This window comes from Zymoseptoria tritici, chromosome 3, assembly GCF_000219625.1.
Source record: "Zymoseptoria tritici IPO323 chromosome 3, whole genome shotgun sequence".
In the NCBI taxonomy this organism is placed as follows: domain Eukaryota; kingdom Fungi; phylum Ascomycota; class Dothideomycetes; order Mycosphaerellales; family Mycosphaerellaceae; genus Zymoseptoria; species Zymoseptoria tritici.
The window spans coordinates 1,410,196-1,423,203 of record NC_018216.1 but is presented as its reverse complement, the minus strand read 5'-3'; the positions used below and the strand labels follow the sequence as shown (position 1 = coordinate 1,423,203).

The 13,008-nt window shown below is 54.2% G+C and overlaps 4 protein-coding genes across 4 annotated transcripts; 2 read left to right on the top strand and 2 right to left on the bottom strand.

Annotated features, from left to right (window-relative positions):
- Positions 1–556: 556 nt before the first annotated feature.
- MYCGRDRAFT_108567 (uncharacterized protein) lies at positions 557–3,119 on the top strand (the record flags this gene model as incomplete). The annotated part of the gene is made up of 5 exons (XM_003854420.1): positions 557–571; positions 933–1,090; positions 1,384–1,536; positions 1,600–2,591; positions 2,647–3,119. 5 exons carry the CDS (start codon positions 557–559, stop codon positions 3,117–3,119), a joined length of 1,791 nt encoding a protein of 596 aa, XP_003854468.1.
- Positions 3,120–4,254: 1,135 nt separating this feature from the next.
- Positions 4,255–6,459, bottom strand: MYCGRDRAFT_85154 (uncharacterized protein; the record flags this gene model as incomplete). Its single annotated transcript, XM_003853738.1, has 3 exons — positions 4,255–4,355; positions 4,410–6,143; positions 6,252–6,459. The coding sequence occupies 3 exons, from the start codon at positions 6,457–6,459 to the stop codon at positions 4,255–4,257; spliced, it is 2,043 nt and encodes a 680-aa protein (XP_003853786.1).
- A 2,099-nt stretch (positions 6,460–8,558) lies between these two features.
- MYCGRDRAFT_91624 (uncharacterized protein) lies at positions 8,559–9,430 on the bottom strand (the record flags this gene model as incomplete). The annotated part of the gene is made up of 2 exons (XM_003853737.1): positions 8,559–8,830; positions 9,028–9,430. The coding sequence occupies 2 exons, from the start codon at positions 9,428–9,430 to the stop codon at positions 8,559–8,561; spliced, it is 675 nt and encodes a 224-aa protein (XP_003853785.1).
- A 1,203-nt stretch (positions 9,431–10,633) lies between these two features.
- MYCGRDRAFT_108566 (uncharacterized protein) lies at positions 10,634–13,003 on the top strand (the record flags this gene model as incomplete). Its single annotated transcript, XM_003854421.1, has 1 exon — positions 10,634–13,003. The coding sequence occupies one exon, from the start codon at positions 10,634–10,636 to the stop codon at positions 13,001–13,003; it is 2,370 nt and encodes a 789-aa protein (XP_003854469.1).
- Positions 13,004–13,008: the final 5 nt, after the last annotated feature.

Below are 13,008 nucleotides of genomic sequence, written 5' to 3'. Positions count from 1 at the left end.
TCGTCTCGAGATCCCAAGGTACGACGAACTGCTTGTTCATCAGATCACGAAGGGACGGAGCCGGACGACCACTCGCTCCGGGTTGCTCCATATGATTCTTACCCCTCTACTAAGGACAGCTTGAATCGCCACAAAGATGGGGCAGAATGTGCATACAGTGCTGGGCCCTAATAAGCTCTTGGCCGCCAACTCGAAACAGGAAGTTCAACAGACGAGCAAGCCTCCAACTATGCCTCAATGCTTCGTAGAATCAGTGCCGAGCGCTCCACATTCCGATGGCAGAGACATGTGCGGCAGGGTTCTCCGCGCATGTTACCAGCACGGAGCGGGCGTTCACGCGTGGACTGGCCAGGATTATTGCTCTCGGTGAGTGTGACAGCTCGGATCCGGAGGGGAATCCTTCATTGCTGTACCTCACCTAGCCGAGCCCAGTAGATGCGAATGCCGTTATTCCTGGCTCACGTCTCGCTGAGTGACTTGGAGACCAAGACAAGAGGCGCGGCACGGCTGCACTTTCTTGGGCGGAGTTCGGAACCCCGCGGGTCTTTCTGCCCTCATGGACATGATCCAGGTATGATGCAGATTTTTGTCGTAGCCTCAAAGTTCGCTGTAGCATGGTACAGAATGGCAGAAGTATGCTGTATTGATCAGCGATGGAGGTAGGACATGAAGTCTCAACCGTGGAGTCGCATCCCCAGATTCCTCGCGATCGTGCCTCCACACACGTCCGCGAATGCTGGAGATATCGGGCCTTCTCCAGTCATTGAATGTCGGTCGGTCTCCACAGCTTGGAGTTTTAGACGAAGTCATGGAGACGGAAGTGGGGTCTGGAAATGGGCCTTGGCACTGGCGTCTGAGAACGCCCCTTTCAACCTCCCGTCGCGTTTACCCGGAGCAATGTACAGAGTTGAACAAACGAGACTCCACTGCAGGAAGAGCGGTATGAACCAGACTCGAGCAAGGATGGTCCAGCTGTGAACAATTTGCACACAATCTCCGACACGGCGCCGACCGACGACATGCCCGGCGACCGCGGAAGGAGTGGACAGAGACATGCCCGGCCAAGAGGAGCGATCACATGGTCCAAAGTGTAATGCGGGCAGCCTGGCAGCACTTCCGATGCTCTGCTCGCGTGGGGCATCACATGCGAGCGGTACTGGAAGAGGGAGCTCCCTCGAGCTGTCGTCGGCTGTTGTCGAGTAAAGCTGACACGACTGCTTCTGTCTCTATTGTTCTTCCTTCCATACATCTCCCTCCTCGTGCGCTCACTCCTACATCTCATACGCGTCCACTCACGCGAGCAGTCTGTCATCGCTGTGTTCATACCATCTCGCCTACATTCCCCGCAACCCCGCGTTGCTCGCTGCCCCTCATTCGAAACAGCACAACAGCAACAAACATGGCTTCTTCAGACATGGACTTTGTTGGCAGCATTGACCAAGGCACGACCAGCACTCGTTTCCTCATCTTCGACCGAAACGGCGAGCCAGTCGCGGTGCACCAAGAAGAGTTCTCTCAGATCTACCCAAGCCCAGGGTAAGTAGCATTCGTATTCAACCAATGACGCGCAACCAACTCACACCTCCTCCCGCCTCTCAGACGACACGAGCACGACCCGGACGAGATTATCAAGTCCGTCGAGAACTGCATCGCCGGTGCTGTCAAGATCTTCGAGGACGCCGGCCACTCGAAAGACAGCATCAAATCGATCGGCATCACGAACCAACGCGAAACGACCGTGGTATGGGATTTCAGCACCGGAGAAGCTTTGCACAATGCCATCGTATGGACCGACACTCGCACAGCGGCATTGGCGAGAGAACTCAAAGGACGCTCGGGAAGTGACAAGCTGCAAGACATCTGCGGTCTGCCCATCTCGACCTACCCATCCGTCACAAAACTCCTCTGGCTGTTGAAGAACGATGACAAAGTCAAGAAATGCTACGATGCAGGAAATCTGGCATTCGGTACGATCGACAGCTGGTTGGCATACAAGCTGAACGGAGGAGCCGAGAAGAAAGTGTTCGTTTCGGACCCGACCAATGCGAGCAGGACGATGTTCATGGATATTCACACGTTGAAGTACAGCGACACACTGCTCGACTTCTTCTCTTACGAGTTTGACATGAGGAAGATCCACCTGCCGGAGATCGTTCGCTCCGCCGACAAGGAGGCATATGGAAAGCTGTCCTCTGGTCCTCTGAAAGGCTGGCCTATTCAGGGTTGTTTGGGTGATCAGTCCGCCGCCCTGGTCGGGCAGAAAGGCTTCGAGCCAGGTGCGGCAAAGAACACATACGGTACTGGATGTTTCCTGCTTTACAATGTTGGTGACAAGCCGACCATTTCCACGCATGGTCTGCTCGCGACCGTAGCATACGATTTCGGCAAGCCAGTGTATGCTCTCGAAGGCAGTATCGCAGTGGCGGGATCAGGAGTCAAGTTCTTGATGAACAACCTTGGATTCAGCCATTCTTCCTCGAAAATCACGGAGCTGGCAGAGACAGTCAAGGACAACGGCGGCTTGGTCTTCGTCACAGCATTCAGCGGTCTCTTCGCACCCTACTGGATTGACGACGCTCACGGCACAATGTGTAAGCTTTTGCTCTATCATACTCTCCACGACTACCACTAATATTTCTCCTCCAGTCGGCATAACCCACCACACCGAACGCGGCCACATCGCCCGCGCCACCCTCGAAGCCGTCTGCTTCCAAACCAAAGCCATCCTCGACGCCATGGAGAAAGATTCCGGCCACAAACTCTCCGAACTCAAAGTCGATGGCGGCATGTCCAACTCGGAACTCTGCATGCAAACCCAGGCGGACCTGGTGCGCATCCCGATCGTGCGGCCAAAGATGCGCGAGACGACCGCGCTAGGAGCGGCGATTGCGGCGGGCTTTGCGGCGGGCGTGTGGAAGGACTTTGAGGAGTTGAAGGAGGTGAATACCAAGGGCGAGACGACGTTCGAGCCGAAGATGGGAGATAAGGAGGCGGGACGAATGACGAGGAAGTGGGAGAAGGCGGTGGAGATGTGTAGGGGTTGGTTGGAGGAAGAGGAGGCGGAGGCGAAGGAGGAGATTGAGGAAGCGGAGAAGGAGAGGGGGAAGGAGAAGTTGTAGTTGATCGATGCTCGATGCTCGATGATATTGGCGATTGTGTAGTCCTTGATGTGAGATGAGCTGATGTGCAAGATACCCGCGAGCGCTGGCCATGTAGATGGCTATCGACGAAGTCGACTGTCACGACCGCAAGCTTTCACTGTCATCTATGTCCACTTGTCGTTGTATGTTGATGCAGACCATCTTTCGACCTGGCCTGTATTTTTCAAGGACGTCGGGGCGAATGGAGAGCTCTCATAGGCTCGGTAAGATCGGACGCTAGCTCATGCTCTCAGAATCCAACCTGACCGCTTAAAATCTCCCAACCGCTTAAATTCTGCCAACCGCTCAAAGATGTTAACGGCTTAAAATTTGATAAGCGCTTGTGCAAGCATCTGCTCAACACCAGCAACCATTCATCGCCAACAAGCACTCGGCATTGCCTGCAACAATGCGACGGCCGACAGGCACACTCTTCGACTCTGGCAAAGTCCCTGGGTGGCATGATGGAAGAGCAAGAAGGCAAGACAATAGCACGCACGAACAAACAGTCGACCTTGTCAAGTCACAACGATCGAAACACGAGGAAGCAGTATGAGGTAAGTCGAGATTGTTTTCAATTCCGCACAATCATAAATAAATTCACTCGTCTCTTCTTCTCATAGACACATATCGTGATTGAAAATTGCCGTTACTCCATTTCCAATATCATTTCCACATCGGGGTCATTGCCCTCAATCCATAAATCCGTTTTTCATCCATCCATATCCATCCATCGTAAGAACGCCGTCTGGGAAAAGCAAAGACAAAAGGAAATGGGGCGATGTTCTAGAGATCCTGCTGGTTGATGTCGAGTACGATCCGAGCTTCAAGCAGGTCAATCGGAGAACAACGTCCGGGAAAAGTCTGGCGTAAAAATGTACGAAATCTTGCGTAGGTGGTATCATCTCCAAGCCGTAGAAAGAAAAGAAAAAAGGTCGTGCGGTGCCGGCGGCAAGGACAAAAGCAGTGCGATGCTTTTCGTTCTCGTGAGGGCATGGACCCATCGTCGTGGACGTGAGTGGTGTGATTCATCGTGCGTAAAGTCGAGGTCGTCATGTATAAACAATGTTCATCGATATCGTGAGCGGGCAAGTGCAAGACCGTGATGCATGATCTAGTTCGCGCGGATGACCAGCTTGCTGAGGAACTTGTTGGTGAGACAGTCGAAATCGTCAGGGTTGAACTTGGCGTTAGAGCGGTCTTTGAGGTAGGTCTCTGTTGTGGAAATTAGCAGATAACTCGATGAAAGTGACCTCAGAACGAACTTACCATATTTGTTGACGTGACCCTTGACCTCCGTCAGAGCATCACACACAGCGACGTTGGAATTGAGAAGGTGGTGATGCTTCTTCGTGTCCCACTCCTGCAGAGCGGGTAGCTTGGTCGAGATCGCCTGGAACAGACCAACGATGACACCAACGGGAGTCGTCTCCATGTCATCGCAGAATTTGTTGACAGCCTGCTCGTCCGGCACACGATAATGGCAGTCGAATTGCATTTCTTCCCAGATCGCAAGGAGAATGGCCGCAAGCATGAAGATGGTCGGCCAGTGTTTGAGCTTCTCTCCGGAGTAGACGGACTGATACAGAGATGACAGCTCGACCAGAATATCGCTTTGGAGTTCGCGCCACATGTCTGCCAGAGCGCACTTGACTTGGAAGTTGATCATGACAGGCGCAACGGTGCTGCCACTCCACTTTGACTTTGGATCGTTGATGCGGCCTTTGAATTGTTCCTCTTCTGTGAGTCCTTCGATCATGGTGACGTGCATTGTGAGGTTGTAGGCGAGGACGAGCTTGAGCGCCTTTCGTATTGAGGGCGTCTTCTCCTTCTGGTAGTAGCGATATGCCGTCTTGAGGATCTCGGTGAGGAACTTGGTGCCATCAAAGTAGTCGTCGACAAACTTCTCAAAGCCAGTATCAAGGTGGCGGTCAAGGTACTCAGACAGGAGTGTAGTGCTGACACCCTCCATACCAGCGGAGAGCTTGGCTGTGCCGACGTCGAATTCCACGGGATTGACACTTCTTGTCGTCTCGACCCAGTCGATGCCGAAGCACGAATCGTCTCGGACAAAGACTTCGCGGGCGGTGATGGGAAGGTAGTGTCCATAGCCATGAGTGATGTAGAGGGTACGCTCAATTGTGCTAAAGCCTTTGATGTTGCCGACACTGAATCCGAGACTGAAGTGGCGCTCATAGTCAGCCTTCCAGTCCTTCATGAAGTAGCCAATGTCCTTGATGTCCATGCGTGTGCACGGTACCATCCATAACCGGGCGTGACTCGGTCGACATCCGCCGCAAGGCTCGCCCTTGTCACAAGTCTTCTTCAGGAACTTGCATCGTAAGCAGGCACGAAGTTTTCGGATCTCATGTGCTTGCTGGCGCTGGTCTGGACGCAGTGGCCCTCGTCTCCGGCCAACCTTCTTCTCTGCCGGGCCGTCCTTGCGACCAGTTGGTGACTTCTTGATGACAGACTTGGTCGTCTTCCCCTCGAGAGGCGATTTGCGACGACGAAGAGGAGGCGATGTAATACCTGTTGAATTGGGAGAGGTGGTTGAGGAGCCGGACGAGTGGTATGAATGTGCGTTGCCCGTCGATGGGCTGTCCTCGGAAGACGATGATTCGGGTGTGACACGGTGATGGTCGCAGTGGTCGTGAAGCTCTTGTAGCTGAGCACCGTGAGTAGCAAGGTAATGTGCGTCGAGGAAGTCCTGGCCGTGGAGCGCATGTGGCGAATGCGTTGGCCATGGCGCGACCTCCTCCCAACTGCCGGAAAGCTCCGAATGCGGCCCATCAGACGATGTCTCTGAGTGGGTGCGGATATGAAGGTTCTGGCTAGGGTTTGATACCGTGCCGAACGAGTCGAGAGATGCACGGTTGGGATTGAAGTTGACGATCGACCATGAGCCCTCGTTGTCGGAGACAGATTGCACTTCGAGGATGGATCCTGTTGGCGAGCTCCCGGAGTTATTTGAGTGGGAGGACACAGAGTGCCTGTGGATGCCTGCGTTCATGTTCATCTGAAAGTTGAGGTCGTTGTGGAAGTCGTTCAACGGGTTGAACATGGCGTTCATCGAGTCCATAGGACCAGCCATGGTCATGAATGTTGCACCATCCATGGCAGAGGTGACCGGGAAGTTGTCCATCGCACCCGCGGGCATGAACTCGACGGGCGACGCCTGCAGGTGAGCACCAAAGGAGGCGCTGTTGTATGGATTTATGTTCATGGTCATGGCGTTGTTGTCTTGCATGATGTACTGCTGCTGCTGCTGATGCGTCGGGTGTTGTTGCAGTTGATATGGCCAGTCACCTCGCAGCATATTTGCGTAGTCGAGGTCGAGGCCAGACGTCTGTAGAGTGACGGGTTGGGTATCATGATTGCTACTCGGGCGACTCTGCACTTGCGGCTGCTGTTGTATTTGTTGTGGCTGTTGCTGGTTCGAGGTGGCGGCGATATAGGACTTGAAGTCCTCCTCTTGCTGCTGGGCGAGCTGCTCGTGGTGATGTTGTCGGGTCATGGTTTCGTACTTGATCGCGCCCAGCTCCGTCGTCGACCAGCTTTGCGAAGGATACTGCTGGTGCTGATGGAGCGGCTGACTTTGGTGGTGCGAAGGATCGAGCTGCTGTTGCGGATGCGGATGCGGATTTTGGAGAAATGGCGGGTAGGAGTGGGCTCGAGGGTCGTTCGGAGGGAAGCCAGGGCCGTAGTCGAACATGGCGTCCTGCTGGGGATAGTTGGCGTAGTGGTCCATGTTGAGCGTCGAACTGCGGTGAGCGGGAGAATCCTGGGTCAGCTCACTGCTGCTGAGTGTAGTCCGGTCGGGTTGGCGCTCGCGCGATGGTCGAGGCGAGGCGAGCGAGGCGTGGGTGAGTGGTGGAGAATAGTTCAGTATCACACCGCCGCCGTGGATGGAGTCGAGGAATTGAGCTTCGACGGGCAGGTTAAAGCGCCACGCTATCCGCTCTCTTCTCTTCGCTCCAGGTCCCGCAACGCGCTCATGATGGGCGGCGAGAGGCAGTCTTGATCGAGGCGGTGAGCAAACCGGACAAGCGCCTGAGGTGCATATGCAGGATATGCGACTACTGTGCCATCCTTGCCAAAGAGGCTAGAAGACCTCGACCAATCGGCAAGCCGTGCCTCCAGCCAGTGCCAATATTTTCGACTCGTCAATGCTGTCGATGCCGAATCCCAATGGCTACGGATACTCGGCTGTTGTAGAATGCCTCACAACGCATGTCGGTTCTTCTATTGTCTACGAACAACTGTTGTGAAGACAGGCGCGATTGACGCCCACGAGAATGCGATGGGCGCTAGGGTAGAGAGAGTTGGCTCGGCTCGAGCTCCACAGCGACGGCAGCAGGGCAAATAGTGGGGTAACGAGCAACGGCTGGACCATTCATCGTCTTCGGCCCGCCGACGATCTAGTTGGACGCCTCAGATCTTTCCTTTCTCTCTATTCCCAACGGGAGATCGATATACAGCGGTGAGAGACTGAGAGTGCCCCCGAGTCAGTCAAATAGATCCCCATCGTACCCACTTGGCACTCGACGCCATCTTGTGGTGCACCACTACTCGACAGGGCCTCGATCTGGAGAAGAAGTGGCAGGGCGAGTGTTCATCGTCTTTGACAAACCCTGCCTCATCAAGTCCGCACCTGGCTGGCTATAGACAAGGTTCCATGCCATAGCGTGCTCGTGCAGGATCGGACTTGTGACCGTCTTCGAAACACTGAAACACATCACGCAAGGTCGACGACGCCATGCGGACAGCATTGCGCTGCGCAGCCGTTACTAATCGCCAGAGTCGATGCTGTGGTGCCACGCGGCAGCGCCGACTGGGACCGCAACGTCGGCCGTGATGCTACGTTACTCCAAAATTCACTCGACCGGCTATCTGCATTCTGCATCTCCCATGACCTTTCATCAAGTCATGAACATCCATCTCATTTCATGTCACTCATAACCATTCTACCCGTCGGAATCCCGCAGTCGTCTCTCAGCCCGATACACACCGAATCCGTGCGCTGCGGCTACTGAGACGACAACGCATTGAATGACGATCTCTCCGCGTCACGCGACATCGAAGACTTGTCTGGACCGCAAGTCGCAACCCCATCCAGGCACTTCTGCGCACGAGTCGGCCAATCTGGAGAAGAGACGACTCAGTGGCTACATATGCCGTGCAGATTTCTGTCCGCACATCCCGGTTCCGATCAATGCATGCCATCGTGAATTTTGCGATCCATCCAATGTTTTAATTTAACTGCCAACTTGAATGCAGACCGATCAGGGACCGCAAATCTCTTCATGCAATAATGCGCCAATGTCGGTTTGGTGGAAATGCGGCCAGAAAGGCACCGCTTCCAACCACGGTGGCATCTGTCTAGATACCGCCATGCAGATGCAACCTCTTTGACGATTACTGATGAGCTTCTTGCCACCCATATCGTCTCTTGGTGTGGAAAGCCATGAACGCTTCCATCGCTTCGACAGCCTCTTCTCTACGGAACGCTTCTGGCCATCCATACTGCCTCCACATCTGCTTAACGAACAGCTCATCCAATTCCGTGCCCCAGTCCTCCTCCTGTGCACGTACTTCCTTCTCCGTAATCGGCCCGCCTCGCTCCTCCCTCGCTGACACCTCATGCGCCTTGCTCGTTGTAGCCAGCCATACCTCGCGACCAGGACATACTAAAATTTCCAACGATCGGTATTTCTCCTTCTGCCTTTTTAAATATTCCCGGACGTCGATGGACGGGTACATAGCAACCCGAATGATGTCTTCAATCACCACGCCCTCAGAAATGTCGAGTATAAGATTGCATCCGCAGCTGAGAAGCCGTCGTCTCCCAGTCCGTCGAATGCGATCTCTTGGTGGTACGCCGCACGTTCGTGCTGCTCGGCGTCTATGTAGTCGATCAAAATGCATTGCAAGTCGACCTGGGTTGACTTTCGCGCGTTTGAGAAGTATGGGAGATGGCGCATAACTTTGACCATGAGTTCCGACTTCTTTTCGACAACACTTGGCGGCAGGTCGGTGATGTTCCAGCCTTCGGGTGGAGGAACCTTGAGGTTTTGAGGGTCGTAATGGAGAGTGGCCAGAAATCGGTAGAAGTCGGTGAACATCTCTCCAAGCTCTTGGGCTGAGTAGGGAGGCTCCTCCTCAAAGCCTTCCTCGCTCTCGTGCTCTTCTGACTGCATGTCCTCGATGCCAATGTCAGGAGTGTCTTCCTCTTCGCTGAGAGTATGATCTCTGGAGAAGATCTCGGGTTGAGTCGTGGATGTGGTCATCTTGCCTGAGTGAATCGTCTTTCGGAAGTGTATCGATCTGCTTACAAGTGATCATTTTAAGTGAATTGCTCTCGCAAGGGGTTCTACTCATTAGTGACCGTCAACATTGGCTCGCCTTGGCATGTTTTGTATCTGTTCTGGTGCTCGTAGAAGATCAAGCTCGAGTGTCTGAGATGTGTTCACTTGCATAGATCACGACGATTGGACTTCAGTATACTATACTGAAGTGCATCTGCCGTTCTGACGAAAGATCGTTCAGCAGCCTGGAGCCTGGGCATTGAAAGGACGTCGAAGCAAGCAGATTCCTGCATCGTAGATTGCAGACTCACAATCGACTCCTGTCAGCAGTCGTCAGCGTGCGGTCCCTCATCCGCTGTGCGAAGTGCTCGGCTCAAGCTCTGAAGCCTCTGACACGGTGTCATGGTCACTGGCAGCATGAACCTGGCAAACCTCTCCCGCCACGCCAAAGCATGAGCCTCGATCCGCCCAGACTGTTGTGCGTGCTCTCGTAGATGGCTGGCGCGGCTGTCGAGGCTGGGAGATCCCAAGCCATGGACGATGATGCTGTCGACGATGATGAAGGGGAGACGTTGCTGCAGAGAAGGGACCCATGGAAAGTATCCGGGCTAGCCGGGTGGGCCGGTTGTTGCACTTCAGATTTAGCCGACTTAACCGGTATTTTGGACAGACCTCACCTTGTTCTATTTCTTTCCTCTGCTACACTACACACTCCATGTCAGCATCACTTCCTCATGGAGATCAACCTGATTGAGCTGACATGTACCTCTACATGTCATGTGGAGTCGCTAGGCGACCTCGCTGCAGGTCGCAGCACAGCCGCGATGCCTCAGCCTCGCCACCTCCGTCCGCACGATCAAGTCATCGACCATCGGGGCCTTGATATCAGGTTCACGGATCTACATGCGTCGAACTTGGTGTCAAATATGCGCAATGAACGAGCAAGCATCCCTACTTGAGCTGCCGGACGCGATCAGCCACGAAGGCGTGAGGGTTGACCATGATAGCTCGCCGTACACCCGCCTGGACCGCCATTCTCGAAGCATTCGTCTGCTGAAGATCTTATCGGGGCAATATACAGATCCAGTGTCATTCAGAAGCTCGTCGCATGAGCTGAATGCAGCGCCGAACTATGTCGCGCTCTCGTACACATAGGGTCGCCCTGATCGCGATGCCGCGATACGCATGAACGGACGGCTGGTGAATGTGAGAAAGAATCTTGTCCGATTTTTGCTTCAGGTTCGAGGTCTGGCACGTTACAGAGCCACATACTTCTGGATGGATGCTCTTTGCGTCGACCAGACCGACGATGAAGAGCGTACGCACCAGGTCGAGATGATGGCATCGATTTACAGCAGCGCAATGCAAGTCTTGGTGTGGCTCGGGCCCTCGTATTCTGGTAGCGATCTTGCCATGTCGACCCTTGCGCGTAATGGCAAGGTGTGGACAGAGGCCAAGATGAACAGATTCTGGTCGATCGCCGAAGGCACCGGATTTCGTGGCCTGTGTGAACGGCGCTACTGGACCAGGCTGTGGGTGGTCCAAGAGCTCGTGCGTGCGAAAGAAGTCGTTATGTGTTGCGGATCAAAGCTGGTCTCATGGTCGACCTTCGAGTCATTCCTTTCCAGCGCTCATCGATACTGTCCCTCGACTCGGCTTGGGATCATTACCGATTACACGGCGACCATGGGCAGTAATGCCGTAGCCATGGTCAGGCAGATTCGCGACATCAACGCGGAGGCGACCCTCTTCAAGCGAATCGTGTCATTCGGTCATCTCGAATGCCTCGACCCGAGAGACAAGGTCTATGCTTTACTTGGTACTGTGCAAGACGATCCTGAACCAATCGTCCCAGACTACACTATTGGTCTTGCGGCTCTGTTGAACACCGTCATACAGAATTACGATCGTGACCGGCCTGGAGTCAGGCTTCAAGATTGGAAAGAGCGATGTGAACAGCTTGCAGAAGCGATAGGAGTGGACCCGAACCTGATTTTCCTCCCGGAATCTGCCAGTACCCAGCCGACCAAACCATCTTTGCAAGAGCTACAAGACTGTTCCCTCGAAGATGAAGCAAGTGGGATATCACTTTGGTGGACAACGCACTACAAGCATGAGCGTGCCACTCATCTGTGGTCGGAAGCTCACGGTCGTGCCCAGATCAGCGCTTTGTTCGCATCTGCCGCAGCGTTCGGCAGTAAGGCTGCATGCGAGTTGCTTGTCCAAATTGGCAAGGTTGACCTCAATCATATAGATGCAGAGCTACGGACCGCGATGCATCGTGCAGCCGAGAATGGCCACAGTCACATCGTCAAATACCTGATGGAAGACCTTGGAGTTAGGGTCGACGTGCATGGCTTTCATGGAGCGACGCCAATGGGTGCGGCTGTGCATCGAGGACACGCTGACATTGTGCGCATGCTTTTGGCCAAATCGAGCGGCAAGATTTGGAATTTAAAGTCTTACAAGTTGCTTCTCGCGCACGCCGTGAAGCGTGGACACTCATCAATGTGGACCTATTTGACCGAGGTTGGCAAGGAACAAGACTTCGAGCCGTTCGATCAAGCGACTTTGCGTGAATTCGCCTTGCTCGCCGTGGAGAATTGTCACATCTTATGCCAGGCTGGGAAGAAGCAGGAAATACAGCCTTCCAGTCAAGCGTCTTTGCAGGAGTCGGCATTGCTGAGCGTGGAGAGTGGTCATGACAGCTTGATGACCCATTTGGTCCCCATTGCCGCTTGTCAGCCACCTGCTCGGCTGAAGATACTCAAAGATGCCGTTGCTCATCGCAGCGATCGTTTGATCCTGGCCCTTCTTAATGCTCTTGGCTTTCCCATACCGCGCGACTTCCAAGACCTACTCGAGATCGCTGCTCGGCGGCCACGTACGACTGGCCTATCTCAATTACTACGCGTCGCCTTATTCGAGTACGCTGATCGGAAGCTGTCCTCCAGGCCATGCGGAATAGCAGCATACGAAGGCAACTTACCCGCCCTCAGAATTTACCTCGATCATGCTCAGACGCATGGGGATCGCCGCACACTCGAGAATTTTGCGCAAAAAGCGCTGCTCGAAGGCGCCAGGGGCGGTCAGGTTGGAATCGTGGATTTCATGTTGCGCACCCATTCCGAGATCCTCAATGTTGACGGGTCGGCTCTCATCGACGCCCAGTCCCCACTTCACGAACAAGAAGTCCTCATAGTCGCAATGCGCCTTGGGGATCACGCCATGGTCGACATGCTGCTTTCGCTATATCCCAATATCTCACTGGACTTCCGGTCAGGGAACATGAAAGCAGCCCTGAATGATGTCGTAGCCCGTGGCGACGTGGCCACGTACCACACACTCCACGCTACAGGAAGGTTGATGCCCGATGAACCTTGGGCGCTGAAGCTGCGGGACTACGAACAAAGCAGAGCCGGTGCCAACAACGGACCTGTTAATTTTCGCACAGACTCTATGAACATGACGGCGGCGTTGAGAGCGTCCCTCGCGTTGTTCATAGTTGGCGGACCGCGTGAACGCCATGCTTTCCCATCGTGGAATGGCGAGTAAATCGA